General features: G+C 49.2%; 1 protein-coding gene across 5 annotated transcripts in view; it reads left to right on the top strand.

Moving 5' to 3' along the window:
- The first annotated feature begins 3,162 nt into the window (after window positions 1–3,162).
- Window positions 3,163–26,430, top strand: part of AHCYL1 (adenosylhomocysteinase like 1) — a 33,518-nt gene continuing 10,250 nt past the window's right edge. Inside the window, exons 1-3 of one of the 5 annotated variants that reach the window (XM_054564970.1) lie at window positions 3,163–3,324; window positions 23,303–23,414; window positions 25,506–25,649. In XM_054564970.1, coding sequence (XP_054420945.1) covers window positions 3,205–3,324; window positions 23,303–23,414; window positions 25,506–25,649 — 376 coding nt within the window. In that variant the 5' untranslated portion in view covers window positions 3,163–3,204. Of the gene's footprint in view, window positions 3,325–17,008; window positions 17,251–18,272; window positions 18,809–21,347; window positions 21,367–23,302; window positions 23,415–25,505; window positions 25,650–26,430 lie in introns of those variants that run through there. The other 4 variants (XM_054564965.1, XM_054564967.1, XM_054564968.1 and 1 more) reach the window with 4 other exon arrangements.

The following is a 26,430-nucleotide window of genomic DNA, read 5'->3' as shown; positions in this document are numbered from 1 at the left end:
GGTAATTTTGGGGGTAGACAAAAGAGTGAATCTGATTAACCAGACCAAGCCTGTCACATTCAGGTGACATTTCCCAAGTCATCTCTACCCTTGGGCTACCCCTTTCTAGAGGAGGGACTGCCTGGTCTCGAGGCCCTCTGGCCGGCCCTCACCCCCCCCCCCCCACAGGTATGCAGGTCCTCCATCCCCGCCCCTCTCAAACACTGGCCCCCCGCCCCCGTCTCTGATCTGTGCACCGGTGGTGCTCCTAGGGGAGTGAGTCCTGATGCACCCACCTGATTCAGTGCTGAGGTGCTGAGTCAGGCAGGCGCTGAGGTGGCCTGAAGACAGGTTGGGCTTGTCATCCTAGAGAGACAATCCCCTGCACTGGGCCATGTGGGGTCATCTAGGAGTGGTGGGGAAAGCGTGAAATGGTTCTCCCCGATGTTATGTCCTCAGGCTCTCTGGCTGGGGAAGCTCTCCGATCTCCCACCCACACAGGGCTGGGGGAAGGACAGCGGGCTGGTTTCCAGGGCCCTGGCCTGCCACCCCGCCCCTCCTGCCTTCCAGTTAAAGCACTCCCAGTGCCCTTAGGTCAGCCTCCGACAGCCAGGTAAGTGGAGTTGGACCTGTTGGTCTCCTTCCTGGCTCAGCCTGCAAAGGTACTGCTGCCTCTAGGCCTGGGCTTGTCTTCTCATCCTAAGCAGCCACTTGTGCAAAGCCTGGCGTAAGGGAAAACCAGGGACTCCGGCTCAGGAGTAAAAGAGGCCGAACCTTACTCTCTGAACGCTAACCTCTCTGATAATGGGATTAAACATCAAATACAAAGGACAGGCACACCTATGCTTTTATTTAACTTTTAAATATGCTAAATTAAGCCGCATATTTTCCCACTCAGAGGATGTGGAGTTTCACCTCTTCCCCAACTGGCTCAGCCCCTGCTCCCCGAGCAGGCAGCTCTGATCTCTGGCCTCTGACAACAGTTCCAGCAAACCCACTGAGCGAAAGCTACTTCAGGCCGCACGCGCAACGTGTCCTGGGCGGGCGGGCGTGGCTCCTGGCCCCAGCTGGCAGAGGAGGAGAAGGGTGCCAGTCTGGTGCTGCTGGGTGACTGGCATTCTGGTCCCCCGTCTCTTTGTCCCTTCTGCTATGGGAATACCCCCTAGAGGGAAATCAAGGGGCCTGAAAGAGTGGGCAGATGAGAGAATCCTAAGAGTTCAAGGCCAGGCTCTGCAGAAGCACGCATCTATCTGGGCCCTTCCGCCGGCTGCTTCAAACGGACAGCCATGTGGGGCTGGGTGGTTGGAACATGGGCTTCTCTGACTAAGACTCCTGGAGCCCCAGAGGCAGGGATTTCACACTTTTCCCAACCTGGAACAAAAATCGGTGGGGAAAATGTTGCTTAAAACCCCAACTTCTTTCCTTAAAGAGCTGACCCTGTCAGAGACCTGTGGCATTCTGGATAGAAAATGGTGGGCTAGGGGAGGGGATTTAGGAAAAGAACACTGGAGAGATTTGAATTCTCAGTACAGTAGAGGGGAATCTGGCTTCCCAGAGTCAATCAAGGAAGGGAGATAAGGAGGAAGATGGAAAGGGAGGAACAGGGGGAAGGTGGATTGGACTTAATGGGCCGGGGAGCTTTGTGCGGTGGTGTGACCAGCGAGAATTCCCAGGTGACTGGATAGCCAAAATAACTTTTCAGAACATTTCAGAAATGTGACTTTAAATTGTTTGCTGTGTGATGTAATCTCTCCCCTGTGGCCAACAAATTTCATTAAAAGTTCTGCTACATGTTACAGCATTATTTTTGTGGTTGTTTTGGAATCGGGGCGGGGGATGGAAGGAACGGGGCTGTGTTCCCTATGTGAATTGATGGCAGGAACTAAAGAAACAGCCACAAGACCAGAATACTGAATAAAACTTCGATGAGGCAGAATACTAGAGCCAGAGGTAACCATAAAAATCGAAGTTTTTTAAAAAATTTTTTCCCAGTAATTCACAGAAATTCTGGGGAGGGCATTGGACTTTCCACAGGACATGAGAGTTTGAGCTAATGTCATTTGAATTTCAAAGGATATGCTACCTCAGCTGACATTAAGTTACAAGCAGGCTTTGCCTCTCCAGCTGGACAAAGCCTTGCAAAACATAAAATATATCACACTGTCTTTACTATCCAGGGCCAAGCATGGGGACAGCACCGTAGTAGAGCCCAGAAAAAGCATGGGAGTGGTCCACGGAAGCCCGGGTGCTGCATTGAGAACAGGCAGAGATTAACGTTCAGGTTGGGGGAGGGGGGTGGACTGAAGCAGGAGTCATTCAGTCTGGAAAGTTCTCCCCTCACCTCCATACTCTGACCCATTAGCTGTATCCCAAAGTCAGATAACATCAGCTCTGCAGCCTGAAGATCCTCAAAAGGCAAGGCCCAAGGGGAGATAGTGGTGGAGGAGGTCACAAAGGGTTGCACAGAAACCACACTGCTCCGGGTCTGTCCACCCTTACAGAGTCAAGGAGGCGAACACTGCCGCTTGGGAAGGGGCTTCTGATCCAAAGGTCCTGGGGCCAGAGCACTGCGTGAGTGAGCTGTCTTGGGCTTCAGATGTTTCCTAGGACTGGCTGCAGGGTGTGTCGTGTGGGGCTCGGTCATTGCTCCCAAGCATCTGCATTATGCCCTTGTGAGGCCTTGCTGCCAACCCCACTGCCCAGAAACTACCCCAGTTTTGGGCATCCCTGCAGGAACCACGTGCCGCTCACAGGGCTGATAGCGCCACCTGGCGCCTCGAAGGCTCCATCTCACCCTGCGCGCTGAGAAACTGAATGGGTGGCTTCGACGGCCCAGTCCAGCGTGGTGACGTCAGGACCGAGCGTCTATTCTCCCCGCCCCTTGCCCCCTCCCCGGAGCTGCCAGTACCCGACGTGGCGTCACCGCCGTCTACCCTTACTTTGCGTGCGTGTGTGCGTGCGGCGGAGGTGGCGGCGCGGGCTAGTCGGAGCACCGCGCTGCTGCTTGTGGGTTACAGCCGCCGCTGTCGCTGTCCGGCTACCTCGGACGGCCGAGCCGACCCGGCGCCAGCCCTAGCCCCTCGGCACTGGACGCGGCTCGGCGCGGCCCCCGGCGGGAGGGTGGGCGAGCGCGTGTCGGAGGCCGCCGCGCGGGCGGGCGGGAGGGCGCTCGAGAGGGAAGGAGGCGGGGGCGGCGGGGCAGCAGCGGGCCCGGCCGGCCGGGGAATGTCGATGCCTGACGCGATGCCGCTGCCCGGGGTCGGGGAGGAGCTGAAGCAGGCCAAGGAGATTGAGGACGCCGAGAAGTACTCCTTCATGGCCACCGTCACCAAGGCGCCCAAGAAGGTGCGGGGGCTCGGGGTGGCGGCCGGGGCCCGGGCCGGGGCCTCGCGGAAGGGGCGCGAGCGAGTCCCGCGCTCCAGCTAGGTCCCGACTTCGGGGGCGAGGTTTGAGGGCATCGGGGACGCCTGGGATGGTGTCGGGTGGCGGGTGAGCCGCCCCAGGCCTACCCCGAGCTGGAACGGCCGCCCCTGACCTCACTTTCCTTTGTCCCTAGGCCCTAGTCCTACGGGATCTTTTTGAAACCCGGCAGGGCTGGGCCTTAAATTCGCCCCTGACTTTTCCTGGATGAAGGGCCTCGAAGACGGGAGTGGGAGGGGTGAACCAACTCAGTTGACCCCTGTGACCAGCCCCAGGGGATGGGGGTGCGCACAAAATCTCCTCTCAGGTGAGTGGGTAAATCTGGTAGAGCTACTTTGGAAGCCGTGGCCGGTTTATCCAGCAACTGCGTGCTAGCCCGGAGGCGAGAGGCAAAAATGCCAGGAGTTCGCTCTTTTAGGCAGGTGAAAGCGATGAGGGCAGCGTGATAGTAAAAAGAAAACTGGGATTTTCACCTTCTACGGGCGTCCACTTCACACATGTGAGCAGTTGGCACTTGGAGGTTGGTGACAGCAGACACTGTCATGGATACAAGTTGATCGCAGTCATGTGAATAGAGCACTTAGGCATCCCTTGTGAAGGGGCGGGGGAGGGGGTTGGACGGGTGGGTGGTAAGGCAGGATTGCTCATTCCTGGCACTGCTCTCAGGGAGGCAGAGCACTGTTCGTCTCTTGGGCTGTGGGTTGAGCTCAAAGGACATCCTTTTCTTATTGTCTTGGGGCGATTACAGGGCAACCTTTGGAACTTGGATTCCGACTGGCTCCCTGAGCGGCCGCACTGGGATCCCTGGCGCCCTCTGAGCATTTGCTGCCAGCCACATCTTTCTTCCCACATACCTGGCACCCCGTTAATGGTAAACGGGAGAATCTTTGCAGACCCGTGAGAACAGGGATAAATAATTTCCCACCAGCTTAAAAATGGAATGTTCCGAGGCCATCTCTGCCTGCAGCGTTTGGTACGTTTGGTGCTTGTACATGCTGAACTAAGCCAGGTTCGCAGGAATTGGTACAGTTGGTGCTTGAGGCTCCTACACCTGGACTAGTTTAACTGTTATAAGTGGGAGAGATGACTTACTCTCAACAAATCAAAAGCAAGATTGAAAAGGCAGGTCACTGTTGTGAGCTTTCACTGCACTTTCCCACAAACGTAAGATATCACCAATACAATGCCTTTAAAAAGATTGTGGAAGATCCCTTCATTCTAAGAAGCCTGACGAACCTTATTTTTAGTGCTCTCTGTTCAGCCCGCTGCTTCCTCGGGGCAGGAACTCTTTGTAATGTGCCTGCTTAGAGGCAGTCTCAGTCTTTATAAGCAGAACGCTTAAGGGTAGTAGCTAGGATGAGTTAGGGGAAAGACTGGGAAGCCCAGGTACCCTAACTCCCTAAACTCGTCCTCTCCCTGTTATCTTTTGTCTGGTTGCTTAGGGATTAGGCACCTTTATTCGTACTTGGCTTTATTTTACTAAGTCTTTATTCTTGCAAGTTTCACTATTAATAAGACCGAGTTTGCATTATAGATTGTAAACTCCATAAAGGCAGGGACTCTGGCGCCCCATCGTGTGCCTTGTGCATGGCTCTGTCCCTGGTAGGTACTCAAATGCTAATTGCCCACCTGGCTAACTAGTAATCCAGATGTCTGTGTGGCTGCTTACCAGGAATAAATATCCCTTTTCCTCTTTTCTTCCCTGGAGGAATATTGCTAATGGGTATTATTGTCAGGCCAAGTGCTAATAATTTTAGAGACTCATATTCCATTAGCTGGCAGAAGCAGCCTGGGCTAGGGGTGAGGGAAGACCCCATAGAAGCTTCCATTTGCTGGTAAATGTATTCCCGTGTTTCCTATTAATCTTGCTCTCTCTGAGGTTTATTGCTTAGCATTTACACAGCACTATATTAAAGTGCTTTATGATAACTATTTACCCTTCCCCTAGGATGGTAAAAGACATTTGTTTAATGAGTGGGTTGAGGACTAGTCAAGGTCACGTAGCAGTGAGTCCTCTGTGAGCTGTTTTTTCCAGAACTTCAGCTGAATTGGACATTACGACCTGAGGCACTTTTGTACCTCTGCCATGTGTTGCTACTGTGAGAAAGCATGAGATCAGTAAGAGAAAAAATGTAGCCTGACGGCTACCAAATGACATGAGAAAAAGCCATCTTTAGTCGGTTTTGTCCTTCACCCGCGAGAGTTGCAGCGTGGCTGGAGACAGGAGATCTTGGGTCATTCCCAGCCCCCCAGCCCCTCAGCCCCTCGGGAAATCAGGACATTTCTGGTGCCAGTCAGAGGCCGTAGGTTTCCTCAGGGTGACCTTGATGATCCTCAGATCAGATGCCACTTTGGGGAAGAGTGGATGCCCCTCAATTAAAACCGTAGATCCTGAGATTCTTCACCTATAATCATAACTTCCTCAGCTTTATATGCCTCAGTGTCTGCCACAGTGCTGTGTAGGTAATGGGATTTGTGGGTTTGACTCAAGGCTTGACCTGGGTGTCAAGAAGCCAACTGACTGGCTACCACCTTAAGCAAGTGAGCTGCTGTGCCTCCCGTTTCCTCGTCTGCCCAACAAGCACTTTTCGTTTGCAGCACGTGGAAATAGGCACAGGATGGAAACCAAGATAGAGCAAAAGTGGTTTTTAAAAAGAGGTCTATTATATTACACTCCACCTTCTTAGTGAGCATTAGAGCTGCTTCTAACATAGGATTCATACGCCATAGATAGGAAATCAAAACTGTAGCAGCAAAAAATATTGTTAACCCTGAAGCTAGGACAGCAGATGAGGCTGACCATCACATGTAACTAACTCTAAGCTTCCTAGTAGCCCCAGGACAAAGGGAATCCCAGAGTTACAGTCTCATTAGCAGACATAGGGAATAACGTGCACCAGTTCCTCAGGAAGACAACTGGTGCTGACGCTGTGTTTTAAAGGAAATTCTGGTAGGACAGCATTCATAGCTGTAGGATTATTCCTGAGATGAGGCTTGTACGTGATGGTCACCGGTGATTTCAGATGGCATAGCCAGGAAATTTGGGGGGACAGAGGAGCCCTTTAGTTGTACATTGTACCACAACTAAAGAGGATCCTTGTTTATGTTGGCAGTTACAAGGTAAACCAAACAAGTCAGCTAGTTCCCCATCATCACTAGGTATTTATTATCCCTCTATTTCTGCTACATTGTGTTGCAGAGGTAATAACAGTCCTTGGGCTTTAGAAATTGACATTGTATCAAGTAGATTTTTTTTCCCCAGTAAGGTAAATCCAAACCTCCAGTTTACTGATGAAATTTACTAAAGTAGAGGGTGTTTCTCTGGGAAGGCAGATCAGGACATTTGTTCTTCTCTGCACTTCTGAATATTTGGAGAGACCCTTGGGAGTAATACATTTGCCGCTTGCCCTGGAATTTATCAGTCAGGCCTTTCCCAGCAGTGCAAGAGGGACAAGGAGAGACCGAACACTAAAGAGGTTACTTTTGCTTATATTCTTTATTTGGATGAAGCATATATATCAGAGGGGCCAGCTGAACATAGGAAGCGTACCAGGTAGAACCCCAGTGAGTACTGCTGAGATGCGAACCTGTTTGGCGGAATCCGAGATGTTCCCCTTTTCCCCAGGCCTGTGTCATGGCCAACTCTTGGTGTGGTTTTACAGCGTTTACATCAGTGCTCAGAGTCCCCGAGAAGAGATACAGTAGGTTGACATTTCCTCTCTCCGCATCATTAGGATCTCTTGATTCTCTTAAGAGGGCTACTCTTTCAGTGGCGATTTGAATGGGAGTCAGACGTGTAAGGAGATCGTATCTTGTTTAGATTTCTCCACAGATACGGATTACTTCTCTTTTTCTTATTTGATGCTGTGTAGTTAGATACTGGTTTCCATATCACTTGTTCTAAGCTCAACTTTTAGCTTGCAACAGAGCAGTCTGTCCGCTGTCTGCATCCCTGGCCAGATGACAAATGCGGGCCATTTGTTTTGTCAGGAGGGTATCATTTGGACCCAGTATGTGTTGCCCAATGTAATGTTCTTGTAAAGTTGTTTACAAAGTTAATGTATTTTGATACATACAGTGTAGATCTTAGTTGCCTGTGACTCCTAATAAGTTCACTTTGTCACCTCAGGTAGTTAAGATCTGTAAACAAGTGTTTCAGTGCTGTCTGGGGCTGTTATTTAAAGGAACGAGACAGTAAAGGGGACTCGTTTAGACCTATCTGTTTATCAGGTTTGGGGACCTGAATATTAAAAGTTTATGAAGAAGGGCCACCCTTGTTACCCTGAGCACAGTAACTCAGAACACGCCCCAGCGAGGCGGGTCCAACGTGCAGGAAGGACATCGCGCTCGCGCTGACCAGCATCTATTGCAGCCCAGGCTCTGCGAATCCAGAGTTAAAACAGGATCTTACCGCGGGCTTCCTTCTGACTCCGGTCGACGCTGTCGGTGCCTTGCATGCGGTAGGGAGCGGGAATTCATAGGCTTGTGGTTGCCTCTCCTCTTCTGATTCCGTGTCTCCCTGTGACTCACTCGGGGAGCTCTCGTGCTGTCCCGCTGTTGGTCGGCTGTTACGTGAGGCTGCTTTAACTTTCTCTCTTTGTTCCTGAAACTGAGTCGTGGTACAGTGTAAGTCAAGCCCTTGATTTTCTGGAGTCAGGTTTACCTTCAGTCTCTGCCGTCTAATAGGCTTGTGGCTCTGGATGAGTGACTTAACCTGTCTGAGCCTCATTTTCTTTCTGTCTTTTCTGTTTCTTTCATTATCTGTAAGTGACTATTTCACTGTCATTATTCAGAGACAGTTTTATTGGGTACACAATTTTAGGTTGAGTTATTTTTCTCAACACTTTGAAGGTATGTTTTCACTATCTCCTGGTCTTATCACCAAGTGGAAGTCAGTTGTCTTTCTGATTATTTCTTTGCAGATGATCTGTCCCTTTCTTTTCTAGCTACTTTGAAGTTTTTTACGACTGCATGTAACTGTGCTCAAGGGCATGGACTTTGAGCCTCCATTTTCCTATCTGTAAAATGAGGAACAGTGCTAGCACTGCAGGATTGTCAGGGAATTAGCACGTAGTAAATACCTAGTGTATTGGCTCCTTTATAACTCGGGTGACAGCATATCCTGGTTTGCCTGGCGCAGTCCTGGCTGCTGCCTCTTAGCCCAGTGCTGTTCGATGAGTGCGTTCTTACACCCTGAAAAGTACCCTGGTTTATTTGATATATTCTTAAAGAACCAAAACAAAGACATTTCTACTGGAACGTCTTTTCAACAGAAAGAAATTTTTCCCTGACAAAAAATGTTATTTTATGTAGCACTTCCACCTATTGCACACTGAAGTAGTTGTGGATTTCCAGGCAGTACGTAGATGATGGGAGGCTTAGAGTTTGTGGTGGAAGTGGGAGCCACTCTGCCTGACCGCCCCGCCCCCATGCCACACGCTGCCTAGCACGTGGCTGTCTGTCAGACACCGGGCACGCAGACTCCAGGAGTTTGTTTCCTCAGTCTGCAGTGGTTTGGGGGTCTGAGGTTGTTGGTGTTCTTTGTCACCCCGTCTTTGGGATGCTCATCAGCTTCCCAAGAGACTCGTCAGTGCCTTGAGGGCTGAGCTCAGGAACTTGTACACACTGAAACTAGCAACTTTGGGAGGTTTTGTGCTAAAGCTAGTTTAAGGACTGACCGAAATCTGAATCTTATTCTTCATTTGCTCTCCCTAGACCAAACATATGAGGGTGAGGACTGTCCCTTGCACGTACGTATAGTGTGCAGTGCCTGCACACAGTACCGCCAGTCCTTGCTGAGTAAAGGGTGCAGGATGCTCGTCCCCAGGAGAAAGTGCATTGGGCCCACTTGGTGGCTCTGGCTCCCTTCCCCTTCAGGGGGCCGGTTGTCTTTCTGACTTAGACCTCTCCCACACGGGCGACAGCAGAGAACCAAGAACTGCGGGTGAGAAATGGACGAGAATTTCCAACATCTTAGATCCCTGTGTACTGCCAGAAATAGGGAAGGCAGGAAACATGAGGCTATGTGGCCCCCAGCCTCAGCTCAGTAGCATGAGAACCACAGGTCCAGAGGCTAGAAGCTTAAGGATATCCTTGGATGTAGTGGGAATGGCAGCTTGAACTTCCCATCAACTTTTTTTTAAGGATTTGGTTTATTTATTTAGGGGGAGGGGAAGGAAAGGAGAAAGAGAGGGCAAGAAACATCTGTGTGAGAGAGAAACATTGATTGGTTGCCTCTCGCATGTCCCCAACCAGGGACCAGGCCCGCAACCCAGGCGTGTGCCCTGACCAGGAATCGAACCAGCGATCCTTCACTTGCAGTATGATGCCGAACCAGCTGAGCCATGCCGGCCAGGACCTCTTCAACTTTTACACCCTTAGCATTAGGGACGCTGCCCAAAGTTGAATTGGTAGTCTGATTTTCGTATGCTCTTCATTTAAAGAATAGAGGCTTACTCTTAGGGTGTTTGAGATTTGGGGACCAGTGCTGAGTTGAACAGTTTCGTTTTGGAATGTGTGTTGGGGGTCCTGAAAGTAATAAACAACAGCTCTGCCCAGCGGTGCTGAGCAAACTTCTGATTCTTCTCATTCTGCATCCCCGGCTGCCCTTCTGAACGAACCAAAGGCTGAGCTGCATGTTCAAAAGCCAAATGCCCTTGTCTTTGAAACGCACCTTCTTTAGAACTACAGGCTTCTGGGAACTGGGCCAGTGCTTATCCTAACCAGGAACTCAGGCTCGAGCTGGCACTGAGGGTTTTGTGTGTGACATTTCTGTAAAGTATGTGACTTCGGCAGGATGCAGGGGAAAGGGAGACCTTCAGAATTTTGCAGCTTTGGAAATAAAAAAACAAACTGGTGCTTCGTAGAGATGGCAGATATGTTCCTTTAGTCTGATAACTAAGTCGGTTTCCTGTGGGTGGCCAGGTGGTCGCCAGTTTCTGATTCAGTGCTTGAGTTTGAGTGCCCAGCGTCAGAACACTAGACTCCTTAGCAAGCAAGGCGTGAAGATTCCCAATGTTCAGTTCTTTGGAGAGCAGCCCAGCTGGCTTGTCGTGCTGGATTAGATGAATTGTGAATGTTAATTATACTGATCAATACAGTGGCCTTGGTAACAGACTTGTAGCTGCTGTAGAATCTGTTTACTTCACGTTTGTAACTGAAAAGAGACCAGGCTGGTTGGGGACATGGTGTTCTAAGTGTTATTAACTGTATTGTGAGTCGGAGGGAAGGCATGCTAGGGGGCTGACCCCGTTGCGCCCCTTCCCCAGTGTTCCCCAGAGGGCAGCTTCCCCCTGGGGGCGGTCCTGTTCTCATCTGCCAGTTGATAGATTGAGGTCGGCAGAGGCTTGGCGTTTAGGGAGATGGGGCAAAGGCTGTTTCCGAATCATAAGGGTCAGAAGGTGGCACTCACGTTGGGAGGCACCCCAGTTCTCTACCTGGTTGTAGTTAGGAGTGGAGGATTGATGAGGTTGGTTCCAACCCTTACACTCAGAGGAAGGGACCCCTCCTATCTGGGGCACGGAGGGTTCAGAATTCTGCACATTCTTTTCTGACTGCACAGGGAGGGGATTAGCTGAGTGCTGGGCATGTGTGGAATGAGAGCACCTTGCCAGTTTTTACTGAATTTGGACCAAGCCATTGTGAAAGAAAAGTCCTCACATGAGCTCTTTATCATGTTCTCCTGAACCCTTGTGGATCCACCTGAAGGGTTGTCTGTACCTGACAGGTAGAGGTGTTATTCAAGGCAGATTCTCTGCTCCCTTTGCTTTGTTTTCTCTCTGAACAAGGTGTAGCTGACCCATCTGTTCCCTGTGTTCCTTGAGCCCGTCTCAGGAGTCTGGCAGACTTGATATGCCCGAGTTTGCTTTTCCAGATCCTGCTGCAGTTGTCCCAGATCAGTGCTGCTCATGGAGTGGGCAGTGGGAGGCGCCAGGTGCCTGAGGAGTTTTTTCAGAAAATTTGTTCCCGGGGCCCTGACCCAGACCGACTTAATCAGAATGGGGAGGGTTGAGGGTCAGAGGCAGGCAGAGAAGGGGACGGTACATGCATTTTGAAACAGCTTGCATTTGAAAGAGCGCAGATTTAGAACCGCTCCTCCAGATTATCTAGCGAGGCTGGCCAAGAGTGCCGTGGGATCTGACACTGGGGTGGTGATGCAGTTCCCACCTGTCCTGGATGACTGTGGCCTTGAAGAGAACCTTGTGTCCCAATGTGAAGAGGTCCTGAAAACAACCTGTACTTACTCTCCTTTTCTGAGGTGTTCAGAGTCAGGCGTGACCTGGAAGCAGGCGGCCTGTCAGCCCGGGCCGAGCACCGCCTGCGTCCCAAGGCCGCGATCGGCACTTAGAGTACATCCGCGAACAGGGCAGTGATTCATATCCTGTCCTCCGAGGTGGTTATTCGGGTCATGTAAGTCTAGTGTAGCAGCTGTTAATCATTTGGGGTTTGGCGCCCTACCAGAGTGGGGTTAGTCTGCAGGGATATGTACATATATGTAACAATTTGTATATGAGGAGGAGCTGGCAGCCTGAAGGCCACTCACGGACCCCCAGACTTACAACCTAGAAAACTTGCCTAGGACAGAGATTGTGGCGATTGGGTTAAAGCCGGGCCATGAGCTGAGGGTTTGGGACCATTATCTCCTGGCCAGACTGGGGGTCGTTTGTTCATCTGTCCCGGCAAGGCGGCTTGCGAAGAACCCGAGGGGGTCTCTAGAAGAAGTAAGTATGAGTAATGGCCCGGCCTCTACTGAACCGGTAGCATTTCTTGAGTCTGTGTTCTTCTTGAAATCCTAGGAATGATCTGACTCTCTGTTGCCCTTCCCACCTCTGGTTTTTGGTTGGCTGAGCTCTTTGGGCTCAGTGGATTAAAAATCAGGTCAGAATATGAGGATTTCCTTAACATGATAACTTACATTATGAATTCCTGGACTAATAGTAATAGTAGAATTATGAAGCTCATGAGAGGGCATTTTAGTGAAATTCTGGCTTTAAAACACAGAAAGTCACAGAAGGAGTTGGCTGGTCAAACTTCTGCGGAGGAAATAGCCAAGGAGTAAGGACTGGAGAGAGGTGCCAGGGAGCAGGGAGGGCAGTGCCCAGGAAGGCAGCGGGCTGAGTGGAAAGCCCGGGAGCGGGAGAGCAGCCTCCTTCTCCAGCTCAAGTGAGTGGATTTGAGACTCAGAGCAAAAACAAAACAAAACAAAAAAGGCAAAAAACCCCACAAAACCTTTTAGACCTAAAGAGGTCTGTCGCTATTGCTATATTATCAAATAGAAGTCAGGATAAAGTGGGGAGGGCTTTACATATACCAATATTAATTGGGAAAGTTGGTGTTTGACTTGAATACATGAGCAAACCTTGCCTCGGTTAGGACCACATGTGACCTGTGTTACAGAAACATGAGTGAAATTCAGTGTGGGGCATTGTGAGAAAGAATTACGCAGAGAAAAACGGGGGCAGATTGAGACCCTGGAGCGCAAAGGGCACACGGAGTCCTGTGGCACGCCTCCTCTGCCTCCCAGGGGTGCGCTCTTGAGTGCAAGCCCGGCCAGGACCCCTGAAGGCGGGCCGTCCAGGGTGTTCTCAGGCCTCTGCCTGAGGCCTCAGGGGAGCTCGCCCCCGCCCCCGCCCCCGCCCGCGCTGAGGGGTTGCTGGGTAAGTGCAGTATTCAAGGCCTTCAAGCCACACTTCTGTGCACTCCGAGCCCATTAGAGAGCAGAGTCCACAGCCCTCCCCAGAGGAGCCAGGAGGCTCTAGGTGGTTGCATTTGTAACTGCCCTGCAGCATCGGGACAGACTGTTCTGCTCTGAACCCTTTCAGCCTGCCGTTATTATAAGGGTGTCTCATTGTTTGCTCAAGGGTGCCTTAAAGCCAGAACTACCTAATCTCAGGGGAAATCATCACACCCAGTCATCTTTATTTTGTGCTTTTAAAGAAGACCTTTAAAATGATCAAAGGCCCTGCCCGGGTGGCTCAGTTGGTTGGAACGTGGTCCCATGCACCAAAAGGTTGCAGGTTCGATTCCCAGTCAGGGCACATAGCTGGGTTGTGGGTTTGATCCCTGGTCATGGTGCCTGTGGGAGGCAGCCAGTCCGTGTTTCTCTCTCACATTGATGTTTCTCTCTTCCTCTCGAAAATCAATAAACATATCCTTGGGTGAGGATTAAAATAATAATAAAAAAAAGATGAAAGGAATTTGAGGCCTCCCTTCCTGGGTCTGTTTAGAGGTTCTCTTCAGCTTGTGAAGTTACATTGTTAAAGTCTGCTACTCAGTTTGTAGAAAAATTCTGTTCTTAAAAACCCTGTAACCAGAATTTTTTTCTTCATTCATTGAGTACTTCAAATAAATGTCGATCATGGATGTGAAACCAAGATTCAGTAATCACTTATGTTATTTAAACCCAGCATACTTTAATAAAATCAACACCCTTACAAGAATGTGTTTTGGTTGTAGTGGAGTCAGAGAAGTGATACCAGAGAGTGAGAAACAAAATGTGGTTTTTGAAAAAAATTTTACTTGATGGTCCCCAAATTTAATATAACTTGTTTTGTGTTGGGAAAATCTCTTCGTTAGATCTTCGAGACATTTTGTAAGGTGCAAGGTGACTTGGAGTGGGTACTGTTTGAGTGGCACGCTAGAGATGAGAAAGGAACCCCCTAGAATGTTCTCAATTTAAGGGCATGTTGTCTCATTGTACTAAGTATTAGTGTGAAAGAAAAGTTCCCCATCACCATTCTGCATAGGATAAATAAAGTACCTTAAAAACCGCATGTCAAATGTATTTTTTGTTGCCTGCTTTAAAGGATGGTCATTTCTTATGAAAATAGCCAGTTCCTTGGGTAACCGCCCCCCCAAAAAAAAATCATTGGCCAGCATGAACCACACCAAATTGAAAACCTTCTATGAATAAATCCAGATTGTATTGCTAAATTGCTTTTGATGTGCGTAGGAAATTCTGGGTCATTTCTTTCGTGCTGGTGAATTGGTCAGGATTAGCCGCCCACACCTCTCCCTCCTCTGTCCCCAGAGTGGAGGGAAGCACATGCCAGAACGCATGTTTGGGCTCTGCATTCCCTGTCCCCTCACCCTATCCAAGGCTAAGCGGTAGTGCCTCCTAATGGCAAGTCATTGGTCACTTCCAAGTATTACATTTCATTGCATTGTTGCCCTCCTTCCCCACATCAGCCTAGATTTTGGAACTCAGAGGATGCTTTTCCTTCCCTAAGCTGACAAGCCTTCATCCGCTGTTGGAAGCTGAGAAGGCTTCAGTGCCTAGTGCACTGTTGTAAACTAACCCCTTGAAAATAAAGGGAAAGCAGTCATTTCCAAAAGGATAATAGTGCTGGGCCATCTGTGAAGGGCAGATCGAGCACCCACAGGGTTCCAGAATGTTTTGAAAAATACAAATCCTCTAGTATAAGGAAGTCCTAGCCATAAGCTGCTAACATTAGGCAGAGCTCCTAAACTAGAGAGTCGGAGAAACCTAGGCACTCAGGCCTTGGTGTTCACAATACTAGAAAGTACGGATTTCAAACCTCGAATCAGCTTTAAGTGAAAGTCCCAGTTTACTGGTGGTTTTAGTTGTTATCTTTATGTCAAGATTTAAGCAAAAAACGGTTTGAAAATAGATCAGTGGTATTCTAGCAGTGTTATTTATTGATAAAATACGTTGAATAACTTCCTGTACAAAACTTGATTTTGACTTTTGGTTTGCCATACAACCTCAAGCAAGAGGTGTTTTATCTTTGTGTGTCTGTCCACCTTGCTCATTAGAAAATGGCTGTTCAGCAAGTCCTAAGTCAAGAAAACCCAGACCTCTATATTCTGATGGGGGGGCGGGGGGCGCAGGTACGGGGTTCACTCTGAGCCAAAAGTAACTGTTCCTTTTAAATAGCCCTGACAGTTCCTTTCAGCCAGCTTGCTTCTTATAGGCTACCCAGGATCCTGACTTTATACTGAGACTTTTATCTAAAATTGAACATACACATCTCAAGTTAGAAAATCAAGAAGAATGGCAAATATCGCCTCTAGAATGAAAAATAGTTATGTTTTTGACATGACCGATTATCTTTGATAAATTCTTGTACATATAGTGTGTCTGTAGTCTCTCCTAGAGGCCTTTTTTTTTTTTTTTTTAAGGGCTGTGGATACTAGAACAACTGCAGCGAGTTGATCTTCAAAGTAACTTCACCTTGCCCTTTGGACTTGGAACTATCCAGTTTCACTGCAGAATGGATTCTGAAAGGTCCCACTCACAATAACTGTTACTGCATAGTTACTGTTTAACAGTAGGTCTTTAAAATCAGATTGTTTTATTTAGTGTTGAGTCTGATAGCTTTTTCCTCCCTTGAGCCTCTACTTTATGGGTGGATGCTAACTGTAAAACCGATATGGTTTCTGTCTGCTCAGCTTTCTTAGGTGTTAGTCTAGGGCTCAGAAAGCTGATCTGCGTGGACTAGGTGGCTCCTTACTGGGAGCTGCTTGTAGTTCTGCCATATACTGCTTGGCAGGGACTTGCATGTCGTCCCCCTCTAGTTAGATGTGGCCTTCCCGCATGCTGAGCTGACTTCCAGGTGGGATTCACTCACTCGAGCATATATGTGAAGTGGGTTTGAATTTGTCAGATGTAATTGGATTTCAGCTACACCTAAGCTAGACTCCCAGAGCAAGGAAAAAAAGAGTTGTTATTACACGTCTCCACTTGTGTTCCTTCTTGGGAGGCTAAGACACGGTACGTACAGCATTTACTGAGTCTGTGCAGCCACCTTCCGGGATGCCAGAGAGACTCCATCTTCCTTTGGGAGTTGTCCACTGATAGCCTGCTTTTGGAATTACCTTTTTTTCCCCCCACATAAAAATCCATTTGAAGAATACAGATTTACTGTTTGTAAGCAGTTGACAAGTTGTCATCTTAAAGATTACACCAGCATACCTGGCAGTAAGGTTTACCCATTTAACTTCTGTCAGAGACCAAGATTGTTAACGTGAGAAAAGCAATAAATATAGAAAAGTTAAAAGTTTTAAAAAGTGGTCATGTTAAATTTAAAATGGAAATATCAATATGAATTCATGAGTAAGACGGAAAGATTGGTTTTGCTCTCCACTGAACGAACCTGAAGTACCGACACCTCTGACAGCAATCAGCACACTTTCTACCATGGTCAGTTTGAAAAGGCCACTCCCCAGTGCAAGGAGTCAGGGCTTGGAGAAATGGCTGCTTCTGGGTCTGAAGCAGAAAAAGACAAGGTGAGCCTGGTGTATATTCTTAGGTCAGGGAGGAAGTGCTCAAACGGGGTCCTGTCAAAATGGCAGGAGAGTCCGCCTGAAGGAGGCTCCCCTGTGTGATTAACGTATCGCTGAACAAATAAAAATATGAATGACAAGTGAAAAAGAAAAAGTAAGAGAGGAAAAAGCTTTTCTTTACCAAAGAATGCCAGGTAATATATTTGGGGAAAGATGATAAGAAAGAAATAATCATGATTCTATATGCCCCCCTCCACCCCAATGGAGCTGGTTCAGGCAAGATTAGGAACAGATGGCAAAGTCGCCAGGGAGCAGGATATTCACAGGCTGACAAGTGTCACTCCAAAAATTAACCTTTACTTGCAAAGGAGAAAATAGACCTTTCAGACATTGACGGTCCTGAACCAAGGGTGCAGTTCTGTATCACCGACAGTGGAACAACCTGATGCTGTGTCACCTGATAAGATGCAAAGCGACGTATATGTGCAACATCATCTATGAAGTATTCCTGCCAAAATTTTAACCTTTTTCTGATCGAACCTCAAAACTGAACTTCCAGTTTACGGGAAGGAAACAACATGAGACATTCAGAATATGGGAGATTCTGTAAGTGGGCGCTGACTCCTCAAGAAAAGTCAGCATCGCGAGGGGAGGGGAAAAGGCAGGAGGACTCTCCCCGCTGAGCAGAAGCGGAAGGGCCCTAACGCCAGATGCGGTTGGTGAACCTCGATTCCCTCCTGCGTTGGAAGTGCTGGCGGGGCTGTCGGGTCTGCAGCTGTGACGGAGAAGTTTGAGTGTGGACTGGATGTTCGATGATAGCGATCGGTGCCAATATTCTTGTTATCGTGGGTCTGTAGGAGAAATCCTTGTTCTTAGAAGGTGCATTCTGAAGAATTTACTGGTGAATTTTCATGCCTACCACCTTTTTTTTTTTTTTTTTTTTTTTGGTAGTACCATTTGAAAGTTTGCATTTGTGTGTCTGTATATACAGAGGAAGAAACCTAATATGGAAAGTGGAAAGATTCAGTCTAGGTGGAGAGCATGTAGGTTTCATTACACTGTTTTTAGAAAATCTTGGTATGTTGCAAATGATCATAATAATAGAAAGTGCGCCAGCGGGGGTGGGGGGCCCCTTCGGTGTGTTGCTGAAGTCATGGGATGTCCCAGTGACCCAGATTTCTTCAGTTGCCTGTACAAAAAATTTTTTTGAACATCGAATTTGATGACAAAGAGGAATGGCATGTTTTCATATCATACTGGTCATGGCTTGAGGACGAGACAGGTATGGACAGGTCGATAGCTAAATAGACATCGAAACATCGTCCGGATGTGTGTTATGCTCCGCGGTGAACTGTGGTTTTCAAAAGATGAGGAAGCCCTTCCTCCCTACTTGTAGTCGTTTTTAACCCCTTCATTTTACCTGTAGTTGGCAGTTGGAGGCCTGATCACCCATTCTTACTCGATCACGTCAGGCGATAACAGAAGCCAGTGAGGAGTGTTGTCTCCTGTGGAGAGAGCGGAGTAGGTGATAAGGGTAGAGCTGCTCTGGCCGAGGGTTTCAAGCTTTACGTTCCTTCCTCTCCATTCAGTGACTCAGCAGTGTGGGCCTGGCGTTGCCTCTCCCCCTCCGCCCAGCACTGAGGAAACATCAAGTTGAATCCCATTTTGAAAGGAGTGTTTCTCTGACTGGAATTGGATTCTGGCGGTGTGTGTTACATCCTCTTACTGCTGAGACACTGAGACGGGTGGCTGGGGGAGGGGCCGCGTGCTGTGATTAGCTTGCCTGCTCCCTGCCTCCCTTCCCCACCCCCGACACTCAGGCCCCCGTCTGGGGAAACTGAGAACTTAAGAAACCCAAGACGGGGAGGGAGGACCTGGTGTCTCGGAAGACCGGTTTCTGCTCTGGGATTGGAAGCGGGGACTGGAGAGGGCGGCAGATTCGACCCTGTGGCCTGAGTGCGAGTCCCGTGAGGTGAACTGTTTCCTGGTGGTGTGCCTGAAGGCAGCGTGTTGGGAAGGGGATGCCCTTCGTCTTAGGGACGTTTCTTCTACCGGGTTGAAAGTGTGAAGGATGTTGGAACTCACATAGCTCTTCCGAGAAGCTGGTACTTGTAGATGACGGTTTCTTTGGATTCATCTGATATGGGAGTCAGACAGACGAGGGGTAAGTATCAGGAAAAGGTCTTACACCTGTTTAGCTGACGGTCCTACCCTCTTCCTCCCCCCTGAAAAAAGAGCGGGGGAGAGGAGAACCTCTGGAGTAGAGAGAGAGAGAGAGAGAGAGAACGTCAGCCGGAAGGTGGTGAAAGGGGCTGACAGAGGGTGAGGTGGGTGTCCTGGGAGCCGCGGGAGCCAGCGGCGCAGTGACTGACCGGTTAACATTTCTAGCTCCTCATAGTCACTGTTTGCTCAGTTGCTAAGTGTTAGCCAAGAAATATGCTGATCCTGATTTATTTATTTATTTATTTTTTGACAGTAAAATCGGTACACACGTAAGCTAGAGGAGCCCGTGGTGCAGATTATATAGGAAATTTGGGACTGTCTCGGTGTGCGGGAAGGAAGAGGGATGCGGCCGTTCCGGATGACCCTCAGCAGGGAGAAAGGCCGCTCCCTCTCCCAACGTCCAGAGTGCGCCTGCTTAATGATTTGTTTTCCTAATAATTGCTGTTTACCTGGAGTTTAGTTCTTCAGCCTCAGGAGGAAACCTTTCTGAGGAAATTAAAAGTTGCTAGATAGGCATGTGAAATAACAGGTTTGATAAACTGTCTAGCTTAACCTCTGGTTTTTGGAGGCCTGACTTAAAAATTACCCAGGGAAGGCTGTGAAGACAACAGTATGTAGCACGCTCCTGAAGAGGCAGTCAAGCTCTAGGACAAGACCGTTTGTGTTGGCATTAATCACACTGTGGGCCAGAACACGTCTGCAGGTCGGAAGGGGCCGCATTTCCTTCCGCAGACCTTTCCTGGCCTGGCACTGCGTGCTTGGCGCCTGCCAAACGGGTTGACCAGAAGAACATACTCCGTGAGAGTTACCCTGATCGCCGTCCCTCGGCCAGCGTGTCAGAGTGGAATCCGGGTGGTTTTTAATCCTCTCTGACTCAGGAGCTAGACCGCACCGTTGGGTGGGACCTGGGAAGTAAGTATAGCTAAGCTGTTTAACATCTGAGCAGATAGAGCCTGCTGTGTGTGGAAGTAAAAGTCTCGGCCTCTGATGGTAGCAGGTATCAGTGAGGATCAGCTGAGTGCTTGGTGTACAGCCAGTTTTCCTCTCTGGAAGCGAACAGCTGTTTGGGTCTGTCTGCGACCCCTTTTTCTTGGTGCGTTCTGTGCAGCAGTCCGTTCAGTTCACTCTGTCACCGGACTCTCCACCAGGCGGTGGGCGCACCATACGCCAGATTGTTTCTTTCCCCGGAGCTTTTTACCATCCTCAGTGAGGCATGGAAGAGGGTTAACTCTCGTGCCCACTAAGCTATTTGAAGACGTGCTCTAAAATAGCACGTTAAATTGGCCTGATGTTTAACTGAATTTTTAAGGCACAGCAAGTAGACTTCTGTATTTGGATGTGCTATTTGGAGAATGGCTCAATCTGACCTTCTAGCTTCTCTCAGATGTGGCAGTAGTTCAAGAATGGAATGCTAGTGTGCATGTTGTGAACAAGGCTGTTTTATGGGGTGGTGAGTATCCAGACAAACAGTTCTTTAACAAGACTTTTTGATTTTCACATATTTTTCGGACTTCAACTACCTGTCTGCTTTTCCCTCCTCCACTTCCCCACCCTACGTCATACTCGGTCCTAGCATTTCCCTACCGATTCGGATTTAAAGAAACTCGAAAGGACACCAGTTAAGACTTGTGAGTGATTGGAAGAATCATGATAATGGAAGTACTGTAAAGAGAACAACTTTGGATTTTGTTTTTACCTAACTGATCATATTTGGCTTAAGTGCAGTGAGGCCTACCCAGTTAGAAGGCTGTTTCGGAGCTCTGGTTTCACTACCGAGAAAATCTGTGCTGGTCGGAACACTGCTTTTGGCAACAGTGTTTTTGTTTCCCATGTGAAGGTGAACAACACTCCAGGAGGCGCTTCACCAGGGGGAAGGCAGAGCTCCTGGGGGGTCGGGGGTGGGGGGGTGACGTCGTGGAGCATCTTTGTGTCCCCGGACCACCTTATTTATAAGCAGTACAAATATCAAAGAGCTCCAAGGATAGACAGCCACCCCTCCGTGTCACGGCTTGAGCTCACATTCTCCCCACTCCAAGGATGGACCATATTTATCGTTTGTGAGGTAGGGCTCTGCACTGATTCATAAGCTGCTTGCACCACAGTCTAATATTTTTATTTTTATTTTCACAGTCTAATGTTTTTAGATGGGAAAGATTTGCTAAGCTTAGGCGACTGATGAGCTGTATTAATAAAACACACGAGGTGGAGTATGACTCAGTTCTTAGGGTGCTGAAGAAATGCACTTCTATCTTGCACAGCTGCCCCTCTATTTTTTTATTAAAAAACTGCACGTTACTGCAGATCCCGCCCCCACCCCTGGTAGGTGGTGCCTGGGAATATGCCGAGAACCTTTTGAAAAGAGATGAACAGGGGAGGGAGCGGAAGCAGCCAGGGATAGAGAGCCGCTCCCGACGGGCTGCTGGGGGAGCGAGGAGGCCCCGAGAGGGGCCAGGGGCACCGATGGCCTTGTGACCGTGTATCTTTTCTTGCCGCCAAAATGTGCGTTGGGATGAAAGTCATTACCTTGGTCCTGTGTTTGTCCCTTTGGTAAAACTAGCTTTGCTGACTGCAGAAGTCATGTGAACACTCAGTGGGAAGTCCTGCCTAGGAGTCTAGAAAGGCAGGTGCTGAGCGGTGGCCACTTCAATGAGTTTGGTGTTTGGTTTCTTTTTGTTTGTTTTTTTGGTTTTTGGGGTTTTTTTTTTTCTTGAAAGGTGGTTGTGCTTTTGACATTTAAGCTATTTAAAGTTTTAGCACCTAAAGTGAAAGAGATGCTTCAGAAATTCTGGTGCATTATATGTTTAGCTTGAATCTTTATAATTATTTCTGAAATTTTACTGATTTGATCTTATGGGGAAAAAAAGACATTTGCAAGGTTCACTTATCCTATAAATAATTATTGAACATTGTCTATGTGTAAGGCCCTGGGCTGCATGGCAGAATCTGTAGCCATTTCCCTTCTCTGCCTATATGATCTGTCCCGAGACAATAGCACGGGCTGTGGACTCCACCTCCTCATTTCTAGAGCAGCCTGAAGAAAAACACTAGCCCAGTTGGACGTTGAGCCAGGGTGGGACTTAAGTGGAAGTACACTCGGGATTTTCTCTCACGCCTGCAGCCCTAAAATAGTAGCTATTACTGCGTGGCGGTTCCCTGCTTTCGTTCTTGATGTGAAAACCCAAATCTGTGTCCCCTTGACTACGACTCCATTCCCTGTGGAGACCTACTAACTCGCTAACTGATTGTTCCCACCAGCTGCCTGTGCCTAGGCTGCGCATGGAAGCCTGACTCTTAGGTGCCGCTGGTGCGGCCCTGGCTGGAGGGTGCATGTGGCAGAGGAGGGGGCGTTTGGGACCCGTAACTAATGGGCAGTTTACTGTTCCTGGCTTCAAAGTGGCTGTAACCATGTTGCCAGCATTATGGAGGGAAGATTTTAACCTGCGGTAGCTTACATTTCCAGAGGTGTTTGCTGGTGACTTAGCTTAATGGATTCTCCATGGAAACATTTTCGGGTTTAGTCAGATTGTGAGGAAAATCTCAATTCAGATTCTCAGCTCATTCTGTTTTTCAGGAGGCTTGTGTTTTAAAAAAAGGATTTATCAGGGTTTAAAATAGGAACTCAGGAGGAAGGTTTATAGAAGAAAGTGTTTTCATACACTTGAGAAACATCCATTAATTTGCCTATGAATAATATTAATTATAAACTGTTTGCTGCTTATTAAAGCCAGTTTTCCAAGTATCTTTCAGACATTTACTGAGTTCTGGTTTATTTCATTTAAGGAAGTTTTTAATACAGAGTTTTACCAAGCCATAACTTTCTCCTTTCTTCAGATTAGTCCAAAGTAGAATGTACTGTGGTGTGTAAATGTTTTTAAATTCTCTTTCATTAGTATATTCTGGTATTTCACTGGCTGTGGAAGGTCCTGGGATACTACATTGCTTCGTGAAATAGCGGGGTGGCACCCCAGTGCTTGTCACCATTACAAGACAGCTCTTTGTAATTCTTTCCAAAAAGACGACATTGCGATCTTCAGGATAAGAATGTGCTTCAAGAGAATATTCTGAAGAAAAGAAAAAACAAGCCAAAGCACTAGGAGATTACGGCTGGTTTTGAATGAGTTGGGAGGAAGGTTAAAGGGTTTATATGTATCAAGGTTATAAGAGGAAAGAAAACTATGGGATATGGAAAGGAAAATTTATGAAATTGGACAGATACCAAGATTTCTGCTGAAGCAGTTGGCAGAGACAGTAACTGTCACTTTGTAAGAGACAGAAGGTAGCCTCGGCTGCCCGCAGTTCTCGTGGGAATAGTTGCTGGCTTAGTGGCAGGAGCTCCATGACGGCAGCTTGTAGGGAAGACACCGTGTGGCCTGTAAACATGGAACATTTCGTAGAACCCTTGTAAACTTTCAACTTTCTTACCTTTCTCTCACAGCAAATCCAGTTTGCCGATGACATGCAGGAGTTCACCAAATTCCCCACCAAGACAGGCCGCCGATCTCTGTCTCGGTCCATCTCTCAGTCGTCTACTGACAGCTACAGCTCAGGTGGGTGAGAACGTGCGTGCTGCCCGCCTCTCCGCCCGCCTGGAGCCGGAGCCGCGCTCTCCCCGGGCTCCTCCCCGCTGGAAGCACCTCCTGCCGGGCTGCCCGGCTGTGCTCCTGGGCAGTGGGGTGGTTCCCAGCCAGCCTTGTCGCTGGGAACACTCTCGTCCTTTCTTCCCCTGCCGGTTCTCTGTGTGTGGTCTGTGGCCAGGGCCCCGTTGGTAGTTCTGGGCCGGTTCCCTCTCCCACGGTCATCTCTTCGTCCGCCCACATTACTAGAGGAGGAAAAATCAATGGTATTTTGGCTGACAGAACTGGCCTTGAAAAGAGGTGCATTTTGAAAGTATAATTTCTCATTTCTTTGTATGAGACTACACCCTGCCTCCTATCTTCTACCTCCTTGTCTCCAAGACTGCTTGAATTATAAAAATAAAAATCAGCAATTTGGCTCCTTTCTTTTACTAGGGTATCCTTTCTGTGGAAGTGTCTTCCCCTGTTAGCCTCTGGAGTGGGAAAGATTCAGGCCACTCTCACGTGGCCCCCGCTCTGTTTCTTTTTAGTCCTTTCCTCTGTCTTGGCTCCCTGTGAGTCTTTCAGGCCCTTCTCACCTGCTAGAAGGTTAACTGGGAAAGGGCATAGAGGCCAAGGGTCTGTGTGCCAGGCACACAGCACCGCAGGGGCACAGGGCACCTCATTCAGCCCCCGTGCTGAGCTGGGAGGCAGGGCCAGAAGACGCAGAAGCTTGCCCCCAGGCAAAGGCTGCCATTGATCTCAACCAGGAGATTTGCACCAAAGCCATTCATTGTCTTTTGCCAGAGTATTGTTTGTATTGTCTTATTAGCATTAAGGACTGGGCTTGAGGTACAAGAAATGTAAAGAAAGAAACAAACAAATTTTTAAAAACTTATTCCACGCCATGTGCCACTGATCAGACAAGGGCAAATGGTGGTATACAAGGTTAAGTACTGAAATAAAGGAATATACAGACTCACCATGGGCCCGTGTGCGAGAAGAGGGTCCAAATACAATGGCTATCCAATGAAGTGGTGTCTTGGAGTGACAGATGCGAAAGGTGGTGGGTGACAAGCAGGCTGCTCAGAGCTAACGAAGAAGGAACTGGGGAGGACTGAGGTCTAAGAGGGGAAGCGTGGAACGAGTGGCGAACACGGTAACAGAGGCCTCAGAGAGCTCGATGGCCGTGAGTTTCGGGAACCTCCTAGGGCATTTTTAAAAGCTTAGCGATGTGGTCAGGTGGCCCTAGTAGGGCAGTGGCTGTGTCTGTCGCTAGCAGTGCACGGAGGACAGTCAGAGAGCCCCAGTGCCCTGGCGGGACGGTGGTCGGGAAGCGCTCCATTCAGACGGGAAGGGGTGATTTGAGAGGTAGGGAGGGGTGGTTGTATAGCCTCCTGCGTCTCTGGTCTCTGTTTGAAAGGACAGTTCGGAGTTTTTACGTGAAACTGCTTTTTAGAACCGGAGCAGCTCCCCTGTTGTGTCATCTTTCCGTCGCTGTGCTCCTTGAGCACCGTCTGGTGTAAGAGCCCTTGCGAGACCACCTTACACTCTGGTCCGTATCTGTGGCCCTCAGAGTGTGGTCCTCTGGGCGACACCTGAGCACCTGTTAGAAATGCCAGATCTTGGGTCCCACCCGCGACCTTCCGAATGGGATTTCTGGGCGTGGACCTAGATGCTTCAGGAGCTTAAGTTTCAGACCGGAGATCTGTAGAAATGGCATTCCTTATGTGCCCTCAATTAGTCTTCCATTTTTGCCATGTCTGGTTCCAGTTCGGGTGGGGACGCAGTACCCTGATCGCCTGGGGTTCACTGGAACTGCTGCCAGATGGGAGTCGGTAGCTCCTCATCACAGGCACGGATGGCAGAGTCCCCCCAGGGTGGGCGTAAGGGCCCAAGCGCCGAGGGGCCCCGCAGCTCTGCTCCTGCCGTTTGGTAGACCCGGGAGGAGCGCAGCTGAGAGGGACGTCAAGGTGGCTGACGAGTGAGGGCTTAACGTAAACGAGAGTCCCTTGGGGACCACTCTCTGTGGAGTTGGGGCCACTGAGGTTTTGCTGTCCCCATTTCTCCCTTTCCTGGCTCTAGCTGCATCCTACACAGATAGCTCTGATGACGAGGTTTCCCCCCGAGAGAAGCAGCAAACCAACTCCAAGGGCAGCAGCAATTTCTGCGTGAAGAACATCAAGCAGGCCGAGTTCGGACGCCGGGAGATTGAGATTGCGGAGCAAGGTAAAGGGAGGGAGTGGGTAGGGACCAGAAGCAACTGCTTGCTGGTCATTGGGATCCGCAAACAACCTGTGGCTTGAAAGCTAACTTGAAAGTCTCCTGGGAGAACCCAGTATCCCAGACTTCTGTACAGTCAGATCTGTGTATGGAGCTTGGCCCCAAGGATTCTTGTTCTTGTCCTCCTTGCTTCCTGTTCGCAGCATTTTTAGTAATGCCTGGAGCTGTTTCTGTCCCCCCCGCCCCGCCCCCACCCCCATGGCACCACATCCAGGGGTCTAGCTGCGAGTCAGCAAGCCTGGGACCGCTGCTGTGCCGCGGTTAGTTCTGCAGGACCCTGCCACAGCGCCTGGCTCCCGGGCCCAGCTTTCCCAGAAGCAGCAGGGTCGTCAGGGTCTCATTTAGTCTTCGGTCCTGAGCACCCTCTGCTGGAGCAAGAGCAGAAGTGACTGACAGCTAAGTCTCAGTTTCTCCATCCCACGTCCAGTAAGGTCTCCTCATTCTTGTGGTGCTCTCCCAGTGAAGGCACGTGGTGTGCTGGGAGGGAGAATGGAAACCAAAGAGCCTGGGAGGATAGGGTTAGCCGCCGGAGAAGAACGGGAGCAAGTGGCTGCTGCTGAGGGGAAGGCTTTCCTCCTGCTGCGGCCGCGAGGCCTGGGAGTCTGTTAGCCAGCGCCTGGCCATGCCCCTCTCCCAAACGGAGGGTGGGACTCAGCCTCCATTCCATCAGTTTTGAGAATTTGCTTCATTCTCTGCTTAGTCCTTTGCATATAAGCCTGAAACCGTA

The sequence above is a fragment of the Pteronotus mesoamericanus genome, unplaced genomic scaffold (assembly GCF_021234165.1).
Source record: "Pteronotus mesoamericanus isolate MK-2021 breed Mesoamerican mustached bat unplaced genomic scaffold, CSHL_Meso_final scaffold_99, whole genome shotgun sequence".
In the NCBI taxonomy this organism is placed as follows: Eukaryota; Metazoa; Chordata; class Mammalia; order Chiroptera; family Mormoopidae; genus Pteronotus; species Pteronotus mesoamericanus.
Note: the sequence above shows the minus strand (reverse complement) of the source record. Positions and strands in the feature narration are given on the sequence as shown.